This window comes from Myxine glutinosa, chromosome 1 (assembly GCF_964187855.1).
Source record: "Myxine glutinosa chromosome 1, kmMyxGlut1.1, whole genome shotgun sequence".
NCBI lineage: Eukaryota > Metazoa > Chordata > Myxini > Myxiniformes > Myxinidae > Myxine > Myxine glutinosa.
This window is the reverse complement of record NC_136261.1, coordinates 218,803,191-218,825,135: the sequence shown is the minus strand read 5'-3', so window position 1 is coordinate 218,825,135 and position 21,945 is coordinate 218,803,191. Positions and strand designations below refer to the sequence as shown.

The window sequence follows — 21,945 nt, the reverse complement described above, 5'->3', positions numbered from 1 at the left end:
AGGCAGCATGTTGCACTTCACAGCCATATTGCATGTCTATCTCCAAATCCTGATGTAAAATGGTGAAAGGGCTTCTTTTTTTTCTTTCTTTTTTTGTAATGTCATGGCTGTGGTTGTTTGTATCCCTTACATGTATTATTATACATTTTCTATTGCTTTGAGAAGTATTACTATACAGTGAACCCATAAATATTGCAGTTTTGACCAATCGTGGGAAACTTCTTACGTACCAATTTTAGTTATCACTGTTTTTGAGCTGAGCAATGATGGTCTCGCACGCGATCCTTTGGTTGGTTCTCACCACCTCAACAATGTAATGGTGCCAAAGTGTTAAATGATAGACAAAAGTAATTCTTTTAATTTTATTTATTCACTGGTTTACAGAAAGGCAGTACGATTTGTAAAAGAAACACATCAACAGATTACAAGGGAAAACAATTTATAAGAGTTTTTAATAGGGTAGGAATGGTGGGGTGAGGGGGCAGGTTTAATCGCTTCTGAATATTTAATATGCTTTACAACACAGCAGGAGACTTCATCGTAAAGCATATATAAATATACACACACACTACACACATTACCTCTGCCACCAAAGGTGAATGGAGGTTATGTTTTCACTTCTGTCTGTGAGCGGGATATCTAAAAAGTTGTAGCCGAATGCGGACGAGATTTGGTGGGCAGGTTGGGTGGGCAACAAGGACAAATTCAATTTTGGTGAAGATCTGGATCCGGACACGAGAATTAAAAAAAAAAAATCTGCGATTCTTCACCATTGAGAGATGGGGCCAAAATCGATATATAGCATGATATTTCAAACAGTTGTGGAAGAGTTATGACAAAACTAGGTAGATAAGTTTGGTTAGGTGGTGAGAGCAAGCCAATTAGATTTTGGTTGAGGTCCTCGCCAGATCTGGACTATCAGTGGGATAGAAAACCTAAACTGTTCAACCTGGCAGAGGTATGCACTCTACCGAGTGCTGTTCTAGTTTCAATTGTGATTATTTTTGACTGCTGCCCACCTTCCTCAATGTTTTATCCAAGCTCAGGAACCTAACCCCCTTGTTGCCCTGCGCTCGCAAAGCGAAAAGCAGGGTTAGGCATTCGGGTGCGTATGTGTGTATGTGTGGCGTACATGTCTGCATTTAAAAAATTCTTTTTCTCGGCAACCGTTGGTCTGATTGACACGACATTTTACCATAGGAGCACCTCTGCCTGTATAATTTTTTTTTACTCATAATTATGACATCATAGGTCACGTGGTACAGACGCCATCTTGGAAAGACTTTACACCTCTATCTCCCAAACCGCTCAATGGAAAAAGTTGAAACAAGGCTCATTGTCAAGTACTCACCATGGGGAATAAGATATGTTAATGATGATGTCATTGGTGCCTTCATTATGACGTCGTAATTTGACAAGTACAACCCTTGATCTGATCAGAATGAAAAAAAATCTTTTCCTCTGCAACCAAGTCTGATGGAGATGATCTTTTCAGAATATGAGCGCCGCCTCCTGCAGAATATTTTGATGATAATTATGACGTCGTAGGTCACGTGGTACAGGCGCCATCTTGGAAAAATCGAAAAACGTTGCACCTCCAAAATCTCTGAAACCGTTCCTTGGAAAAAAATTGAAATATGGCTCATTGTAAAGAACTCCTATGGGGAATAACATATGTTGATGCTTGTGTCATCGGTGGCTTAATTATGACGTCATAGGTCACGTGTTACAAGTGCCATCTTGGAAAAACCTTACACCTCTATATCTCCCAAACCGCTCAATGGAAAAAAGTTGAAACAAGGCTCATTGTCAAGTATTCCCCATGGGGAATAAGATATGTTGATGATGTCATCCGTGCCTTCGTTATGACGTCATAATTCGACATGTATATTCGACAAGTACCCTAAACCTAACAAACACCCAACTTCATCCAATCGGTATGAATTTTTTTTTTTCTCAATTTTTCTTGAGTGTGATCTATGCAACAATTAGAGAATGTAAATGTATGACATCATCTGTACGTGGTCTGGCAGCCATATTAGATCAAAGAAAAAAAAAAAACCTTTAAAAAAAAAACAGAAGAGTTGGCTCGTACCAAGTTGACTGCGTGGGATAAGTATTCTATGAATACCATCTAGTTTGTTTATAAAACTGCTCACACAGCACATGTGATCTAAGTCTTTCTTGACTTGGGAATCGCTCATTGAAATATTTAGAACTTCTCCTTGCCATATTTAACATCGTACACTGTGGATTTCATCGTACACATCGTACACAAAGAGCGCGCACAGCTGTAAGGACGAAGGACGGGAACAGTGGTGAGTTTGAGGTGAAGGTGGGAGTGCATCAGGGGTCGGTACTAAGTCCACTACTATTTGTAGCTGTGATGGAGGTGCTGGCTCAGAACGTAAAGGAGGGTTTACCGCAGGAGTTGTTGTATGCAGATGATCTGGTGTTGATTGCGGAAAGTATGGATGGACTGAAGGAAAAGATGAACACGTGGAAGGAATGTATGGAGACAAAAGGTCTGAAGGTGAATATCGGAAAGACGAAGGTGATGGCAAGTGGTAAAGCATGTAGTGAGGTGGAAAGAACTGGGAAGTGGCCCTGTGCTGTGTGTAGGAAGGGTGTCGGAGTGAACTCCATTCAGTGTACAATGTGCGCTGAGTGGGTTCATCAAAAATGTAGTGGTCTGAGAGGGTCATTAACAAGTGTGGCAGCTACATTCAAATGTAAGGTGTGCACAGAGGGAGCTGCAGATGGAGGAAATGTTGAGTTGGATCTTGGAGACGGCGTGAAGCTGGAAGGTGTGAAAACATTTTGCTACCTCGGAGACATGCTGAATGGAGAAGGTGGATCAGACTCGGCAACGGTTGCTCGAGTGAGATGTGCATGGAAGAAGTTTCGGGAATTGAGTGGCGTGCTGATGATGAGGGGAGTGTCGTTGAAGCTGAAGGGAAAGGTGTATGTTGCATGTGTGAGAAGTGTTATGATTTATGGGAGCGAGACATGGGTAATGAACGTAGAGCAGCAACGAAGGTTGGAAAGGGTGGAAATGCGAATGGTTCGACGGATGTGCGGAGTATCGTTGAGAGAGAGAGGAAGACAAATGATGAATTGCGAAAGATGATGGGAATAGAGCCTGTGATTGATGCTGTGAAGAGGAACAGGTTGAGATGGTTTGGTCATGTGTTGAGGAAGGATGAAAGTGACTGGTTGAGAAGAGTGATGGAAATGAATGTAGAAGGAAGTAGAAGACGGGGAAGACCGAGAAAGACTTGGCTAAAGATGGTGGAAGAAGAAATGCGGGCAAGGGGGTTAACAAGGAGAGATGCAGAAAATAGGGCAAAATGGACAAGATTGTCATGGGGACTGCAAGGCTAACCCCCGCTCTAGCAGGGAAAATGGCCTTTAAAATGCATGTTGTATGTTGTTGTTGTTACTGTGGATGTCATGACGCTCACAACTTACTTCAGTTTTGTCATAATTTCACACTTGGTGGTCAGTGATTGATGTCTTTGGAATTCTCATGTGCCAATAACAGCTGTCTACGCTTCCTTTAGCATGGTTTTTTACTCAGGTGAAAGGGACAAACTACAACAAGGGCAATGCAGTATAGTTCCGAGGCTAATACTAAAAGGATGACCTTAGAACACCGTGTACTGGTTCAAACTTGTGTATTCTTGTATGCAAACCCCTGCACTATTCAGTATTGGAGTGTATTTTTCCATGCTTGACAGCCAGACTTACCATATATAATTTTTAAAATGTTTTTTTACTTTTTGAAAGCCATTTGTGTGCTTTAGATGTGCTTGGATATTGACTCTTTAAGGCCAATCCAATGAATATTGCTGGTGACTTAGTACAAGGGGTGTTCAAATGGTTCAACAAAAAAAATACAATAGTTTAAGACCTGCTAACATATTTTATTTTTTAAATATACAAGTATATCCATAATTAGTAAGACAATATTTGTACATATTGTTACATTTGTGGGGGGGGTAAACAATGAAATGCCTTGGCCGAGATAGAATCGTATATATTAGCATGCTCTGAGGCGCAAAGAAGAAGAACCCACCTCGATATAACTAAGTAGGGACTCGTATATGTGTCTCCATATGAGGTGTGGAGCTATGCTAATTAGGTAGGGCTTAAGGTTAAGGATAACCCCAAGTGTGTAATTTCCCCTGTGATCTTCCCTCCGTCTTTATTACAATTAAAATGCCCGCCAAACAACAACTATAACAAATGGACTCGACGCCGCCAGGCCTAACCAACACCCTGCACATTTGCTGATTGGCACGTAAATCCTGCCTCAAGGCCTTCGACGTCATGCGGACATTCCCGAATGATGACTGGACTCCCCCCCCCCCCCCCCCTCCCCTTCCCCGACGACTTGTAACTAGGAGGCCACGCCCCAGCCTTTGAGATTAGTGGAGGCGCGAAGGGATGATTGAGTAGAGCTCGGTGATTGGACAGAGTGTGACGTCAGCGTGGAACATTCGAGAGCTGAAGGAGAAAGGGACGCGTCTCGCCATCTTGGTCTCTCGGTCGTCTGGTTCTGGCTTTGTGGCAGACGGTTTGATTTGTGCTTCGGGTCACTCTGCTGCGGCTGTTCTGGTTCGGTGCGTTGGTGCTGAGAAAGAGCAGTGTTAGCCTTGGTGGCCAGTTTGACCGTGAGAAGAAGGTGGGGGGCGACAGTTTGTGGGGCTCTTGGCACTTCGGACTGAGTGGGGAGCGAAGGAGGAGCACCGCACGGATTTCCTCACATACGTGGCGCTGCAGAGAGTGACTGCGCACCATTGTTGGAGCGGTTTCAGGACACCTTGAACCGCCATTTCATTCCACGACCTCGTTGAGAGAGATAAGTGCCGGCACTATACAAAAGGCCATTATTTATTTTCTTTTATTTTTCCCTTTGTTTGTATATGTCAGAGTGGAGGGTCCCTCATTTAGAAATTTTAGTTCTTACCTCACATTTATTTTAATTGCTTTCATTATTCTTAATAAATTCATTATTTGTGATTTTTACTTTTCTCGTCCTGGTTAGTTTTTTTTTTTTTTTGGGTTTGTGGGTTCGGATTTACCCCTGTGTTTGTTCCCGATCTGGTAAGACCTCGAACCTTCCCACACGTGTCATTACCGCCAAGTGGGGTATACGCCTTGGAGTTGAAGCTCGTTTTGGCCATTTGTCCTCTTGGGGTCTTAACCCTGGGGACACTACAATATGTATTTTTGTGCATATACCTTTTATCTTTATTTGTTTATGTTTTGGCCAATTGAGTGTTGTTTGTAGAATCTTTTGAACACCCTTTGTAAGTGGATACGCAGAGCTGCTTTTTAAACAGCTTTTGTTAGCCAGGCTGGGGAAATGCAATACAGATTTTGAAACTTTAATTGATGACAAATGTACATATTCCATATTCATTCAATAGACAAAATGGAAGCTTGAGTTGTATCTCCAATGTTAAGGAAATGTGTTTGTTAGAAGCATGAAATAATAATGAATTTATTGTTATATATATATATATATATATATATATATATATATATATATATATATACACACAAAATATATATGTGATACACATACAAATGTCAAGTGAGAAGTCCTTTGACAGAGCATGCTGAAACAATTACATTGAAAAAGAAATACAGTAATTGTGAATAGAGTGCCTTAAAACAACATTTGATGAGAAAATGAAATGAGTGGTATGGTTTAAAATACAGTCAACTCTCGTTAATCCGACCCCGTTTAATCCGGAAATCTCACTATCCGACTAAAACATCCATGAACAGATTTCCGCCATTCATTTTATCCCTCTAATCCGCAAAATTGTTTATCCGACAATCTCGCTTGTCCGACATTGGGGTGCTGGGAACAAAGTAGTTCGGATTAACGAGGGTTGACTGTGTCCATAACCATGCTTTAGAGTTTAGATGTTCAGAAAACTTTAGACACAGATTCATTGAGGGTGTGGATTGCAGTTGGGTAAAAGCTGCCATGCAAGCGATTACAGTTGGTTTTGATGGAACGATAATGTTTACCCAAACGGAGAAGTTCAAAAATGTCATGCGCTGGGTGGAACTCATCTCAGATGATTGCCTTTGCTCTTTTCACTACTCGACTGGAGTATAGGCTCTTGATGGAAGGCAGGTCACAGCCAATAATGTTACAAGCAGTCTTTACTGTCTTGTCGAGTTGAGATCGGTCGTCCTGTATCGAGCTGCCATACCAAACAGTGAAAGACAGTGTAAGGACACTCTCTATCACTGCGCGATACAACCTGATCAACACAGGACTGCCGACACCAAAACTTTTCAACCTTCCAAGAAAGAACCGTTGCTGAGCCTTTTTCACAGAGTGATAGGTGTTTATCTCCCACTTAGTCATTGGAAATATGTATGCCTAAATATTTAAAGGAAGTAACAATCTCAACTTCAGCATCATGAATAACCAAGGGTTGAATGGGAGTTTTGGTTTTCCGGAAGTCAACCAAGTCAAACCACCACCAAGCCAAGTTTTAGTATTGTTAGGAAACCGGTACCTGAGATCTGACATTTCGAAGATTGCTGTACAGTGTCGGTAACTCTTGTCCTCCACTCTTCCTTCTTCAATTTATCAGATATTGGAATCTGAGCTAGAGCGCTAAACGAGCATAAATACGAAAGTACTTTTAATTGTAGACTATTGCATTAGGTAAATGACGTATGATTTTTTTTCTTATCACTGTCTTGTCACTGCAGCAAGGCAAAAATGTGGTGATGTGCTTAATCTTCTGTAATTTAATAATGGCTATTATATTGTCTTAACAGGCTTCACGCCTCGTGGCTGGCGTAGCCTTCAAGAAGACCTTCTCATACGCTGGGTTTGAGATGCAGCCCAAACATTACGAGAACCCACTCATCGCATTACTGAATATTGAGCTTGAATTGAAGGCTGAGAAGGAGAATGCTGAGATCCGTCTGAAATCTGTGCAGGTACGGGAGATTGAAAATAAGCTGTCTCCAGTGGGTTGTTCGCCATATTGGAAGATGTACAGATGTTTATAAATTTGTAGAATAATTTTAAAACTTGATGTGCACAAATACATTTGGGTGATGTTTAGCCATATTTTGTATCTGTTTTTAGTACGGCGGATAAGCTCTCATATTATAACAATTGTGCATTTTATGAGAAAAGCATGAAATTTCTAACATAGTTAGTGCATACCATTATAAGGTTTATTTTCAGATGTGGAGGGAAGTCAGATTTGACCTCTGAGGACTGTGAGAGGTCAAATCCAAAATGGCCGCCAGTCCACTGGGTCTAATGTTCAAACGCGCTTAATTTTGGGACCAAACAGTGTAGAAAAACATTATAGGTGTCATTTCCAACTAAATTGGGGATGCCCATTCATTTGGTGATACTTTTGAGATCGCCAGAACTCAAGGACATGCATTTAGGTCAAGGTCAAATTACGTTAAATATCTATTTTTATGATACTGCAGTTGGAACTGCTATTGGAAAAAGTTCATTTGAACTTTTAAAACTTAATTTTTTCAGTTACAGGGATAGGTACAGAACACCCAAAGACCAGAAATGATGAAAAAAAAAGTGTTTTACACTGCAAGGAATGATGCAATAACCTCTGAAAAAATAACTGTAGTTAACCGAGTATGTCCACAAAAGCTTACATTAAATCAAGTGCAATGATGAAAATTGGTAATGATCTAAATCTAACAGTCTCCAGAACAGAAGCACAGTGCAGTGCACTTGAATGCAGCTTTGGCACACTTGCAGCGTCCAGTGCACCCTTTCTTGCAGCCACAGTCGATCAATTCATGGCACGATTTTTATGCTTCAGGGAGAGTGGTCCAAAGAGGCTGCCACCCAGTTGTCTCCTTTGTCCAGCCCCAGTCAGATGGGTCTGGCATCTCTGGATCCATGACCAATGCCTGGTTACAACAGTTGGCCTGGTAGCAAGTGCGCTTGATGTGCTGCTTGAGTGCTGCCTGGGTTGGAGGAATGTTCTCTGGAGTTTTACATTTCTGTGTGAAGAGCTGTTTCATGGCATCATTCACTTCCGTGCTCTCACTGGTTCGGTCGTACATCAGCACCACAAATCGCTCTAGCAGTAACATTGAGCCTTCACTGACCTCACTTGGCATGCCTAGGAGTTCATTGAAAGCATCATTCACCTCTAGGGAAGACTTCCAAGTTTCCCAGGCATCCCCAATTTAGTTGGAAATGACAGCTAAAATGTTTTTCTACACTATTTGGTTCCAAAATTAAGCGCGTTTGAACATTAGACTCGGTGGAATGGCGGCCATTTTGGATTTGACCTCTCACGGTCCTCAGAGGTCAAATCTGACTTCCCTCCACATCTGAAAATAAACCTAATGGTATGCACTAACTATGTTAAAAATTTCATGCTTTTCTCATAAAATGCACAATTGATGCTGTTATCCGCTGTACTATTTGTGACTTTTCTTTGGTAGTGATAAGACTTTGAGCTCCTTCTGTATTTTCACTTCTACTTGAACCAATCAGGAATACCAGGCTGTGGTGGAGGCAGAGTGGTCCATTTTGTACGATAAGCTGGAGAGGATTGTTGCATCTGGCGCACGTGTTGTGCTATCTCGGTTGGCCATCGGTGATGTGGCTACGCAGTATTTTGCTGACCGTGACATATTCTGCGCCGGCCGTGTTGCTGAGGATGACTTGCGCAGGACCATGATGGTAATAAAACCCTCTTGGTTTTGGGTGTTTTTATGTAGTTGTTATTTGCTGTACGTTTCTATTTTGTGGCATACAAGTTGTTCAAATGAGCTCTAATCGTCCAAATAATGAAAGTTTATTCAGGATACAGCTCGTATTGATACAAATTACATTTAAATACTGTATTACCTACACCTACACACACATACACACACACACAAAGGCATGTTGAAAAGTAATTCCTCCTATTCTTTTTATTTTTATTTTTATTCTCCAAAACAGGTAAAGATCGACGAATGAAACAAAGACAGATACTAACATCAATCTTTATTGTACCATGGTGCATATTTATTTCTCAACATATTCACCACTGCGGGCCACACTCTTCTGCCAATGTTCAAGTCGCTTTGAGATGTCACGATACAACTGTGCATCCTGCTGACTTAATCAACGCTAAAGGATTTTAAGTGGTGAAGCCGCTTCAATATTTGGCTATGTACTTCCTTCCATCTGTCTGTCAAAATGAAGAAGAATCTTTCTAACCCACTGTATTTAATTCTAAGGGGTTCTGGAGGATAATTCAAATGGGTTTCGTTTGTTTCTAGGCTTTGCCTATTTCATATTTAAAATGCCAAACTGAACCGCTTCTTTCAACCAGGGGTGCAAATTTTTTTTTTTTTTTTAACGAATTGCTTAGTTTCTTCTGAAAGATTTCCCAAATGTATGTTGTCCATATTTTCAGCTCTAACCCTGAGAATAATGAAAATATCCAAGGAATCATACACTCCTTTCCCAAAATTGGGCTCTGAATAGGGAGGGATGCATGTAAGGTTCAGAAAGGGTTCTCACTGTCTACCGATCTGGAAACGTTATCACGTATAGATATCATTTACATTTGACTATCACCTCAAAAAACTACCATAATTTACCACCTCAGGTGGTACCGATCCGTGAAATTTGGAGTCCTGGCTCACGGAATAATATACATCATTGAAGTGTGGCATTAGTAAGGCAGGATTCTTTGCTTAGGTATTCATGATTTGGACAGTGGGGTTAAGTTCGCACTCCAAATTTCAAGATGACACAAGCTTAGGGGTAAGGTAGATAGGTAGATAGATAGCAGAGATAAAGGGAGGGGGATTGATCAGATTCAGGAAAGTATTGATACTTTAATAGTTTGTGTAAAAAATTGGCAGATGCAGTTTAACATAAACAAATGTAAGGTGCTGGGGCTTGGTAAAAAAAAAAAAATGAAAGCGGAGATTATATGATGCAAGGGGCAATCCTGGAGCATGTCACACAGGAGAAGGATATGGGGTGGGGGATGATACAAAGGACAGTGACAGGACCAGGGACCATAGCTTTAGAGTAAAAAGAAAGAGGGGAGTTAGTAAGACAAGCGTCTTTCATTCAGAGAGCAGTTGATCCATGGAATCGTAGTGGCAGCAGAAACAGAAGATGGCTATAAACTAGAATTAGATAGATACATGGAAGAACTGGGGGGTAGAGGGGTAAATTGATTGGCAGGACTGGTAGGTAGCTTAGGTATGGATCAGTGATTGGATACCTGTATCTTGATAGTAATGACTGTGTGAGGGTCTCATCAAATTTGTCAATCTGTTCAATGGTTGAACCATTTTCTCCAGAGAAAAGCGATTTGTCGTGGTAAACTGCTTGTTCCACTTGGTCAATCAGTTGTTTATCAAATGTTTCAACAAAATTGTCTGAGTTGGTCAATTCCAGAACTTTGGATATAGCACCTAATCAACAGTCATTATTACCTCCACCACCAGAGGTGGATGGAAATTATGTTTTCACCCCTGCCTGTCCGTTTGTGAACAAAATATCTCAAAAGGTTGTGGACGGATACAGACAATTTTGCAGAGATGTAGCGTATGTGACAAGGATGAAATGATTGGATTTTTATGAAGATCTGGATTCGGATCCAGCTACTATAATTTTTGAAGTGATTTTTTACCATTGGGAGATGGGGCCAAAAACTATACAAAGCAGGATATCTCAAAAAGTTGTGGACGGATTTGAACGAAACTTGGTGGACCGGTTGGGTGTCTGACAAGGACGCTTCGATTTTGGTGAATATCTGAATATGGATTCGGATATGATGATTGTTTTTGTTTTTTTAAAGTAATTCTTCACCATTGGGAGATAGTGCCAAAAACGATACATAGCAGGATATCTCAAAAAGTTATGGTTGGATTTGAACGAAACTTATTGGACAGGTTGTGTGTGTGACGAGGAAGAATCCATTCAATCTTTTGTGAAGATCTGGATCCCAATCCAGCTAGTAGAATTTTTAAAGTGATTCTTCACTTTTGAGTGATATGGCCAACCAGGCGGAGGTATGCTCTCTACTGAGTGCTGTTCTAGTTTGCTACTGCATTAGCTCGTCACTAAACTCTTTTAATAGTGCTGATATCAACCCACGCTCACTGCCTCAAAATTTGCCCCCACAAATGAGCTCGTGCTCTGATGAATGATAAATGCATGGTGTGGCACCAGCAATGACAAACTGCTTCGGCTTCTGGCTCAGCAAACGGAGAAGCCAAACAAAAGAAACAACTTGGTGGGGTGAATGGTATTGAATTGTCCGCACAAACAGGCTTTGAACACGAGATACATCCCTCTGAAATTGCCATTGTCACATATTCAATGTCCACTAAGGAACCATTTTACATCGGAAGCTATAACTAGAGGCTGCAGAAACAATTCCTAAAAAAAACAAAGCTGACAGGTTGTCAAAAATTTGGCAATTTTGATGTCTGATCTGAATTTGGTGGTGATTTGGTATAGGATGACTCAAAAGACAGGTCTGATGTCTTAAATATCCCTTACCCTCTCCTCTCACCACTCGGTTGTCCAGCATGCAGTGCATATTACTCGCTTTGGATGTTACTTTAAAAAAAACAAAAAACTTGGTGTGTTGTGACGTTAGTGACTGATTTTATTGTTCTGTCTTCAAAGCTTTTTCTGTTGTCAATGTTCACCTGAGTGATAAGACTTTTGTTATGAGACTAAAACGTTCACCAATTGTAACTTGTGATGTTGTTTCGCTTTGACCCACTCAGGCATGTGGTGGTGCCATTCAGACAAATGTTTCCGATCTTCCTGACAATGTACTTGGACGTTGCGAGAGCTTTGAAGAGATTCAGATTGGCAGTGAAAGGTGAGATTCCAAGCTGCTATTGCATATGTCCATGTTGTTTGGTTGTTGTTCATTTGACGAGACCTTTCTGCATTTTAGAATTCAGTTTAATGAAAGATTTCTCATCTGGTTGATTCTGTTTCCATTGTTTCAGTCAAATCTGAGGGAATAAATGTGTGGTAGGTTATGCACGAAGCATTCGTGAAAGGTACTCATCATGGAATGTTGTGTCAAATGGTATGCAAGCCTAGCCAAATGATTAAGCCGTTGAGGCAGAAACGGGTCAATGAACCACAAGCCTCGGCACATGTCTGCCTTTATTCCCGAGGCGAAAATCGCTCTATCATGTTCATCTAGCCTTTGTTTCAAATTCCGCTTTCACCAATGTAGAATTGGTCACAGTCTCTGCAAGATGAATGGTAAACTACGATAGTTTTGATCGAACAGTTAGGCTTCGACAACACCCAACAGGAACCCCACCAGCTACGCAACCCACGCATCACCATGTCCAACCCAGACTCGAACCCAGCCATGCTCTTGTCCTGAATACACAACAACAAACAACAGGCATTTTAAGGCCATTTTCCCTGCAAGAGTGGGGGTTAGCCAATGTCCTGAATCCACAAGAACGAGAATGCACGTACTCCACTCTCCCTTCCCCTCCCCATACGTACAATAACGGATCACGAGCAAATCGTCAAGGGTTCGGCAAAATAACAAGAATCACCACACTGTGTTCACGACCTACGACACAAAATATTGTTACATTTATGGGGGCAGGGAAGAAAATACCACAGGGAAGGTAGAATTGTAAAGGAAATGGTATGGACCGTGGGACGTGTAGGAGCATTTAAATGTAACGAAGCAGGGAAAATGTAGCTTAAGGTTGTTTAAATGTTCATCATACAAGGGATGATACAACAACAACAACAGGCATTTTAAGGCCATTTTCCCTGCTAGAGCGGGGGTTAGCCTTGCGGGTCCCATGACAATCTTCTCCATTTTGCCCTATTTTCTGCATCTCCCCTTTTAAACCCCCTTGCCCGCATTTCTTCTTCCACCATCTTTAGCCAAGTCTTTCTCGGTCTTCCCCGTCCTCTACTTCCTTCTACATTCATTTCTATCACTCTTCTCAACCAGTCACTTTCATCCTTCCTTAACACATGACCAAACCATCTCAACCTGTTTCTCTTCACAGCATCCATCACCGGCTCGATTCCAATCGTCTTTCGCAATTCATCATTTGTCTTCCTCTCTCAACGATACTCCGCACATCCACCGAACCATTCGCATTTCCACCCTTCCCAGCCTTCGTTGCTGCTTTACGTTCATTACTCATGTCTCGTTCCCATAAATCATAACACTTCTCACATATGCAGCATACACCTTTCCCTTCAGCTTCAACGACACTCCCCTCCTCGTCAGCACGCCACTCAGTTCCCGAAACTTCTTCCATGCACATCTCACTCCAGCAACCGTTGCCGAGTCTGATCCACCTTCTCCATTCAGCATGTCTCCTTGGTAGCAAAATGTTTTCACACCTTCGAGCTTCACGCTGTCTCCAAGATCCAACTCAACATTTCCTCTATCTGCAGCTCCCTCTGTGCACACCTTACACTTGAATGTACAGTGCATTCAGAAAGTATTCAGACCCCTTCACTTTTTTCATGCTTTATGTTGCAGCCTTGTGCTGAAATCGTTTAAATTCATTTTTTCCCTCATCAATCGACACTCAATACCGCATAATGACAAAGAGAAAACAGGATTTTAGAAAGTTTTGCAAATTTATTAAAAAGAAAAAACTGAAATATCACATTGACATAAGTATTCAGACCCTTAACTCGGTACTTAGTTGAAGCACCTTTGGCAGCGATTACAGCCTCGAGTCTTCTTGGGTATGAAGCGACAAGCTTTGCACACCTGGATTTGGGCATTTTCTGCCATTCTTCTCTACAGATTCTCTCAAGCTCTGTAAGGTTGGATGGGAACCGTCGGTGGATAACCATTTTCAGGTCTCTCCAGAGATGTTCGATTGGGTTCAAGTCAGGGCTCTGGCTGGGCCTCTCGAGGACCTTCACAGAGTTGTCCCTAAGCCACTTCGGTGTTGTCTTGGCTGTGTGCTTTGGGTCATTGTCCTGTTGGGAGGTGAACCTTCGGCCCATTCTGAGGTCCTGAGTGCTCCGTTTCAGATTTTCATTAAGGATATCTCTGTACTTTGCTCCGTTCATTGTTCACTCAACCCTGACCAGTCCCCCAGTCCCTGCTGCTGAAAAACACCCCCACCGCATGATGTTGCCACCGCTTCACCGTTGGGATGGTATTGGGCAGGTGATGAGCGGTGCCTGGTTTCCTCCAGACATGACGCTTAGAATTGAGGCCAAACAGTTCAATCTTGGTTTCATCCCACCACAGAATCTTGTTTCTCACAGTCTGAGAGTCCTTTAGGTGCTTTTTTGCAAACTCCAAGCGGGCTTTCATGTGTCTTTCATTGAGGAGAGGCTTCTGTCTGGCCACTCTGCCATAAAGCCCAGATCGGTGGAGTGTTGCAGTGATGGTTGTCCTTCTGGAAGTTTCTCCCATCTCCACACAGGATCTCTGGAGCTCAGTCAGAGTGACCATCGGGTTCTTGGTCACCTCTCTTACCAAGGCCCTTCTCTCCTGATTGCTCAGTTTGGCCGGGCGGCCAGCTCTAGGAAGAGTCCTGGTTATTCCAAACTTCTTCCATTTAAGAATTATGGAGGCCACTGTGCTCTTCGGAACCTTGAATTCAGCAGAAATTTTTTTGGCGGCTTCCCCAGATCTGTGCCTCGACACAATCCTGTCTCTGAGCTCTGCAGGCAGTTCCTTCAACCTCATGGCTTGGTTTTTGCCCTGATATGCATTGTCAGCTGTGAGACCTTATATGGACAGGTGTGTGCCTTTCCAAATCGTGTCCAATCAATGGAATTTACCATAGGTGGACTCCAATGAAGGTGTAGAAACATCTTCTTCTTTTTTTTTTCTTTTTTTTTTTATACTGAATCGAGGCTCGTGAAAGAGCTGACAACCGCGAGGGAAAGACAGCACAGGGGGACCGTGAGGGAAAGACAGCACAGGGGGACCGCGAGTGAAAGACAGCACAGGGGGACCGCGAGTGAAAGACAGCACAGGGGGACCGCGAGGGAAAGACAGCACAGGGGGACCGCGAGGGAAAGACAGCACAGGGGGACCGCGAGGGAAAGACAGCACAGGGGGACCGCGAGGGAAAGACAGCACAGGGGGAACGCGAGGGAAAGACAGCACAGGGGGACCGCGAGGGAAAGACAGCACAGGGGGACCGCGAGGGAAAGACAGCACAGGGGGACCGCGAGGGAAAGACAGCACAGGGGGACCGCGAGGGAAAGACAGCACAGGGGGACCGCGAGGGAAAGACAGCACAGGGGGACCGCGAGGGAAAGACAGCACAGGGGGGCCGCGAGGGAAAGACAGCACAGGGGGGGACCGCGAGGGAAAGACAGCACAGGGGGACTCGAGGGAAAGACAGCACAGGGGGACCGCGAGGGAAAGACAGCACAGGGGGACCGCGAGGGAAAGACAGCACAGGGGGACCGCGAGGGAAAGACAGCACAGGGGGACCGCGAGGGAAAGACAGCACAGGGGGACCGCGAGGGAAAGACAGCACAGGGGGACCGCAAGGGAAAGACAGCACAAGGGGACCGCGAGGGAAAGACAGCACAGGGGGACCATGAGGGAAAGACAGCACAGGGGGACCGCGAGGGAAAGACAGCACAGGGGGACCGCGAGGGAAAGACAGCACAGGGGACCGCGAGGGAAAGACAGCCCAGGGGGACCGCGAGGGAAAGACAGCACAGGGGGACCGCGAGGGAAAGACAGCACAGGGGGACCGCGAGGGAAAGACAGCACAGGGGGACCGCGAGGGAAAGACAGCACAGGGGGACCGCGAGGGAAAGACAGCACAGGGGGACCGCGAGGGAAAGACAGCACAGGGGGACCGCGAGGGAAAGACAGCACAGGGGGACCGCGAGGGAAAGACAGCACAGGGGGACCGCGAGGGAAAGACAGCACAGGGGGACCGCGAGGGAAAGACAGCACAGGGGGACCGCGAGGGAAAGACAGCACAGGGGGACCGCGAGGGAAAGACAGCACAGGGGGACCGCGAGGGAAAGACAGCACAGGGGGGGACCGCGAGGGAAAGACAGCACAGGGGGGGACCACGAGGGAAAGACAGCACAGGGGGACCGTGAGCATAGCTGCATAGTTTACTTTATGACAAAGATTGTCATTCAAAGATGATCAAGAGAAATGGGAGGCACCTGAGCTAAATTTCAAGTGTCATAGCAAAGGGTCTGAATACTTATGTCAATGTGATATTTCAGCTTTTTCTTGTTAATAAATTTACCAAACTTTCTAAAATTCTGTTTTCTCTTTGTCATTATGGGGTATTGAGTGTAGATTGATGAGGGAAAAAATGAATTTAAACAATTTCACCACAAGGCTGCAACATAACGAAATGTGAAAAAAGTGAAGGGTTCTGAATGCACTGTAGCTGCCACACTGGTTAATGACCCTGTCAGACCACTACATTTTTGATGAACCCACGCAGCGTACATTGAATGGAGTTCACTCTGACACCCTTCCTGCACACAGCACACGGCCACTTCCTAGTTCATTCCACCTCACCACATGCTTTACCACTTGCTTTACATGTTTTTCTACATACTTTATCACCTTCGTTTTTCCGATATTCACCTTCAGACCTTTTGTCTCCATACATTCCTTCCACTTGTTCATCTTCTCCTTTAGTCCATCCATACTTTCCGCAATCAACACCAGATCATCTGCATACAACAACTCCCACGGTAAACCCTCCTTTACATTCCGAGCCAGCACCTCCATCACAGCTACAAATAGTAGTGGACTTAGTACTGACCCCTGATGCACTCCCACCTTCACCTCAAACTCGCCACTGTTCCCGTCATTCGTCCTTAAAGCTGTGCGCGCTCTCGTACATTGCCATCACTACTCTGATCAACCATTCCTCCACTCCTAACTTCCTCAGTGCCCATGTCACCACTTCGTGTGGAACCCTATCGAATGCTTTCTCCAGATCAACAAACCCAAGAAACAACTTCTTCCTCTTCTCCATTAACTTCTCCTGCAACTGCCTTACAATAAAAAGCACATCTGTCGTTCCTCTTCCTGGCATAAATTCAAACTGCATTTCGTCGATCTTCACTTTCTTCCTTATACTCCTCTCCAACACCCTTCCCAATACCTTCATTTCATGCTCCAATAACTTTATCGCTTTATACGAGCCACAGTCCAGAGGGTCACCTTTCCCCTCTTTTATAGAGGGTTGAGGGTACTCAGTTCCCAATCCACTGGAATGTGGCCTTCTTTCACCACCAGATTACAGATCTCTGTCATTCTCTTCACACCCCCAACTTCCTGCTGCCTTCAACATATCTCCCGCAACTCCTGTCGGCCCTCCCGCTTTTCTACTCTTCATTGCTTTTATTGCTTCCTCAACTTCCTTCTCAGTTGTCTTCTCTGCCGGTCCTAAAACTGGGTTACTCTCGATGTTGCCGTCACATTCATTCTCTGCAACAACAACAACAACAACAACAACATGCATTTTAAAGGCCATTTTCCCTGCTAGAGCGGGGGTTAGCCTTGCGGTCCCCATGACAATCTTCTCCATTTTGCCCTATTTTCTGCATCTCTCCTTGTTAACCCCCTTGCCCGCATTTCTTCTTCCACCATCTTTAGCCAAGTCTTTCTCGGTCTTCCCCGTCTTCTACTTCCTTCTACATTCATTTCCATCACTCTTCTCAACCAGTCACTTTCATCCTTCCTCAACACATGACCAAACCATCTCAACCTGTTCCTCTTCACAGCATCAATCACAGGCTCTATTCCCATCATCTTTCGCAATTTATCATTTGTCTTCCTCTCTCTCAACGATACTCCGCACATCCGTCGAACCATTCGCATTTCCACCCTTTCCAACCTTCGTTGCTGCTCTACGTTCATTACCCATGTCTCGCTCCCATAAATCATAACACTTCTCACACATGCAGCATACACCTTTCCCTTCAGCTTCAACGACACTCCCCTCATCATCAGCACGCCACTCAATTCCCGAAACTTCTTCCATGCACATCTCACTCGAGCAACCGTTGCCGAGTCTGATCCACCTTCTCCATTCAGCATGTCTCCGAGGTAGCAAAATGTTTTCACACCTTCCAGCTTCATGCCATCTCCAAGATCCAACTCAACATTTCCTCCATCTGCAGCTCCCTCTGTGCACACCTTACATTTGAATGTAGCTGCCACACTGGTTAATGACCCTCTCAGACCACTACATTTTTGATGAACCCACTCAGCGCACATTGTACACTGAATGGAGTTCACTCCGACACCCTTCCTACACACAGCACAGGGCCACTTCCCAGTTCTTTCCACCTCACCACATGCTTTACCACTTGCCATCACCTTCGTCTTTCCGATATTCACCTTCAGACCTTTTGTCTCCATACATTCCTTCCACGTGTTCATCTTTTCCTTCAGTCCATCCATACTTTCCGCAATCAACACCAGATCATCTGCATACAACAACTCCCACGGTAAACCCTCCTTTACGTTCTGAGCCAGCACCTCCATCACAGCTACAATTAGTAGTGGACTTAGTACCGACCCCTGATGCACTCCCACCTTCACCTCAAACTCACCACTGTTCCCGTCCTTCGTCCTTACAGCTGTGCGTGCTCTTTTGTACATTGCCATCACTACTCTGATCAACCATTCCTCCACTCCTAACTTCCTCAATGCCCATGTCAATACTTTGCGTGGAACCCGATCGAATGCTTTCTCCAGATCAACAAACCCAAGAAACAACTTCTTCCTCTTCTCCATGTACTTCTCCTGCAACTGCCTCACAATGAAAAGCGCGTCTGTCGTTCCTCTTCCTGGCATAAATCCAAACTGCATTTCGTCGATCTTCACTTTCTTCCTTATCCTCCTCTCCAACACCCTTTCCAATACCTTCATTCCATGCTCCAATAACTTTATCGCTCGGTACGAGCCACACTCCAGAGGGTCACCTTTCCCCTTGTATAGAGGGACGAGGGTACTCAGTTCCCAATTCACTGGAATGCGGCCTTCTTTCACCACCAGATTACAGATCTCTGTCATTCTCTTCACACCCCAACTTCCTGCTGCCTTCAACATATCTCCCACAACTCCCGTCGGCCCTCCCGCTTTTCTACCCTTCATTGCTTTTATCGCTTCCTCAACTTCCTTCTCAGTTATCTTCTCTGCCGGTCCTAAAACTGGGTTACTCTCTATGTTGCCATCTCATTCATTCTCTGTATTCAACAGCATTTCCATATATCTTTTCCATCTTCCTTTAATTCCATCTGGGTCGACAACGATTTGTCCCACTTCATCCTTCAAGCAGCTCACCCCCATCACATCACACCTCTCTTTCGCTATCTGCTTTGCAATCCTGAATACCGCTCTCTGACCCTCTTCCGAATCCAAGCGTTCTCCGAACATTTTCCTACATGCCTCCTGCGCCTTTGCTACCTCTTTCTTTGCAGCCTTCCTGGCTGCCTTATAACTTTCATGCTCTGCTGTTTCTGCTCCCGTACCCTTCGCCTTCTGCCACTCCTTGAACTTCTTCCTCTTCTCGTCAATCGTCTTTCCAACTTCATCATCCCACCACCATCATCCCATCATTCTCTGCATTCAACAGTATTTCCATATATCTCTTCCATCTTCCTTTAATTCCATCTGGGTCCACAACGATTTGTCCCATTTCATCCTTCAAGCATACTTCATACGAGGGATGATGACGTATTAATTAGTAATAGGGTTTAAGGTTAATTTCCCCTGTGCGTCAAACCCTCTGTGGTCATACCTAACGTTTTTGCTGACACAACCGGCCATTAATCACGCTCCATGAACTGCCAGCCAAGCTGGGCCCGCCCCTATGGACACTATGCAGCAAGGACCCGCCCAGGAGAGGCGGAGCGATGGTGGGCGAGGTGAAACAGGGCCGGCAGGCCACGCCTCCCGAGTGACGCGGCCGGATGACGTGGGCGAACAAAGGAGGGAATAATAATAATAATAATTCATTTATTTTGTATAGCGCTTTTCCAGAAGCCCAAAGGCGCTTTGACAGAGTGGCAAACATAATGCATAACAATACATGAAAACAACAATTGCAAAAAAGACAAGAATCAATAGGGAAATATTTAAAGCAAAAGGAGGGAGAAGGAGAAGAGATAGTCAGGGGTTAAATGCTGTGGGTTGAATGTTGAATGCAGTGTTGAACAGGTGGGTCTTTAGTGATGTTTTGAATGTGGTGAGTGAGGAGGAGTCTCTGATGGTGTGAGGTAGTGAGTTCCAGAGGGTGGGAGCAGCGATGGAGAAGGCCCTGTCCCCCCAGGATCTGAATTTGGTCCGGATGGAGGGGGTCAGGAGGTTGGTACCAGCAGAGCGGAGGTTGCGGGTGGGAGTGTGTCTGGAGAGGAGGTCAGCCAGGTAGGATGGGGCCAGGTTATGGAGGGCTTTGTATGTCAAGAGGAGGATTTTGTACTGGATTCTCTGGGGGATGGGGAGCCAGTGAAGCTTGTAAAGGACGGGGGTGATGTGGTCACGGGTCCGGGAATGGGTGAGTAGACGGGCAGCGGAGTTCTGAATGTATTGGAGTTTATTGGTGATTTTTGAGGGTGAACCATAGAGGAGGCTATTGCAGTAGTCCAGACGGGAGGTGATGAAGGCGTGGATGAGGGTTTCTGCAGCCGTGGAGGAGAGGGATGAGCGGAGACGGGCAATGTTTTTCAGGTGAAAGAAGGCTGACTTTGTGATCTGTTTAGTGTATTTGTCGAAGGAAAGGGTTTGGTCAAAGATGACGCCAAGATTCCGGATGTGAGGGGAGGTGGATACTGGGATACCGTCGATGTTGAGGGCAAAGTTATGGGTGGATTTTGTGAGCGTTTTTGGGCCAATGATGATTATTTCAGATTTATCACAGTTAAGCTTGAGGAAGTTGATTTGAAGCCAGGATTTTATTTCAGTGATGCAGTTTGTCAGGATAGAGTGGGTGTCGGTGGAGACGGACTTGGTGGAGATGAAAAGCTGGATGTCATCGGCGAAGCAGTGGAATTGGAGACCATGACGGCGGATTAAGTGACCGAGCGGGGACAGGTAAAGGATGAAGAGGAGGGGGCCAAGAACTGAACCTTGGGGGACACCTTGGGGGAGGGGAGCAGTGGGGGATTTGCAGTTATTGATGGAGATGAACTGGCATCTGTCAGAGAGGTATGATTTAATCCAAGAGAGGGCAGTGCCGGTAACGTTAAAGGTGGATTCAAGTCGGGTGAGGAGGATAGTGTGATCGATGGTGTCAAAGGCAGCGCTGAGGTCGAGGAGGATGAGAATGTTGAGGTTGCCAGCGTCAGAGGAGAGGAGAAGGTCGTTGGTGATTTTGAGGAGAGCAGTTTCAGTACTGTGGTTGGACCGGAATCCGGATTGGAATGTTTCATACAGGTTATTGGCAGAGAGATGATGTTTGAGTTGAGTGGCTACAGCGCGTTCCAAAACTTTTGACAGAAAGGGTAGGTTGGAGATGGGTCTGAAGTTGTTTAGGGTGTCAGGGTTTAGACCAGGTTTTTTTAGAATGGGGGTAACAGCAGCAAGGGAAGCCTCGCAATTGGCTCTGGCCGCTGAAGAAGAAGCAGCACTTCGTTCTTGCTCGAACAAGAATAAGGCTTGGCCATTTTGGTGCGTCCTAGAAGAGAGCGTTTGGTGCGACGATTGTGAAGGAACTTCGACTGCTGGGCTTTTGGTGGACTGCAGGCCGCGCTGTCTTTTCCTAAATGGTGGAGAACACAAGAGGGCCGTCTTCATGACTTGTCTCATCCGACGGCGCCTTTGATGCGCGGCATTTGACGTGGCCATTTTTCCAAGTTTTCCCGTGCGAGTGGCTCCGATCCACCACCACTCCAGACCTCACCAATAGGATTCATTTTGTAGACAGATAAGTGTTGGATAGGGAACATTTTATTTTATTGCA

General features: G+C 44.7%; 1 protein-coding gene across 1 annotated transcript in view; it reads left to right on the top strand.

The window, feature by feature from the left end:
* Positions 1-21,945, top strand: part of CCT7 (chaperonin containing TCP1 subunit 7) — a 64,222-nt gene that overhangs the window by 13,288 nt on the left and 28,989 nt on the right. Inside the window, exons 7-9 of the mRNA XM_068127098.2 lie at positions 6,817-6,981; positions 8,534-8,722; positions 11,788-11,885. Coding sequence (XP_067983199.1) covers positions 6,817-6,981; positions 8,534-8,722; positions 11,788-11,885 — 452 coding nt within the window. The remainder of the gene's footprint in view (positions 1-6,816; positions 6,982-8,533; positions 8,723-11,787; positions 11,886-21,945) is intronic.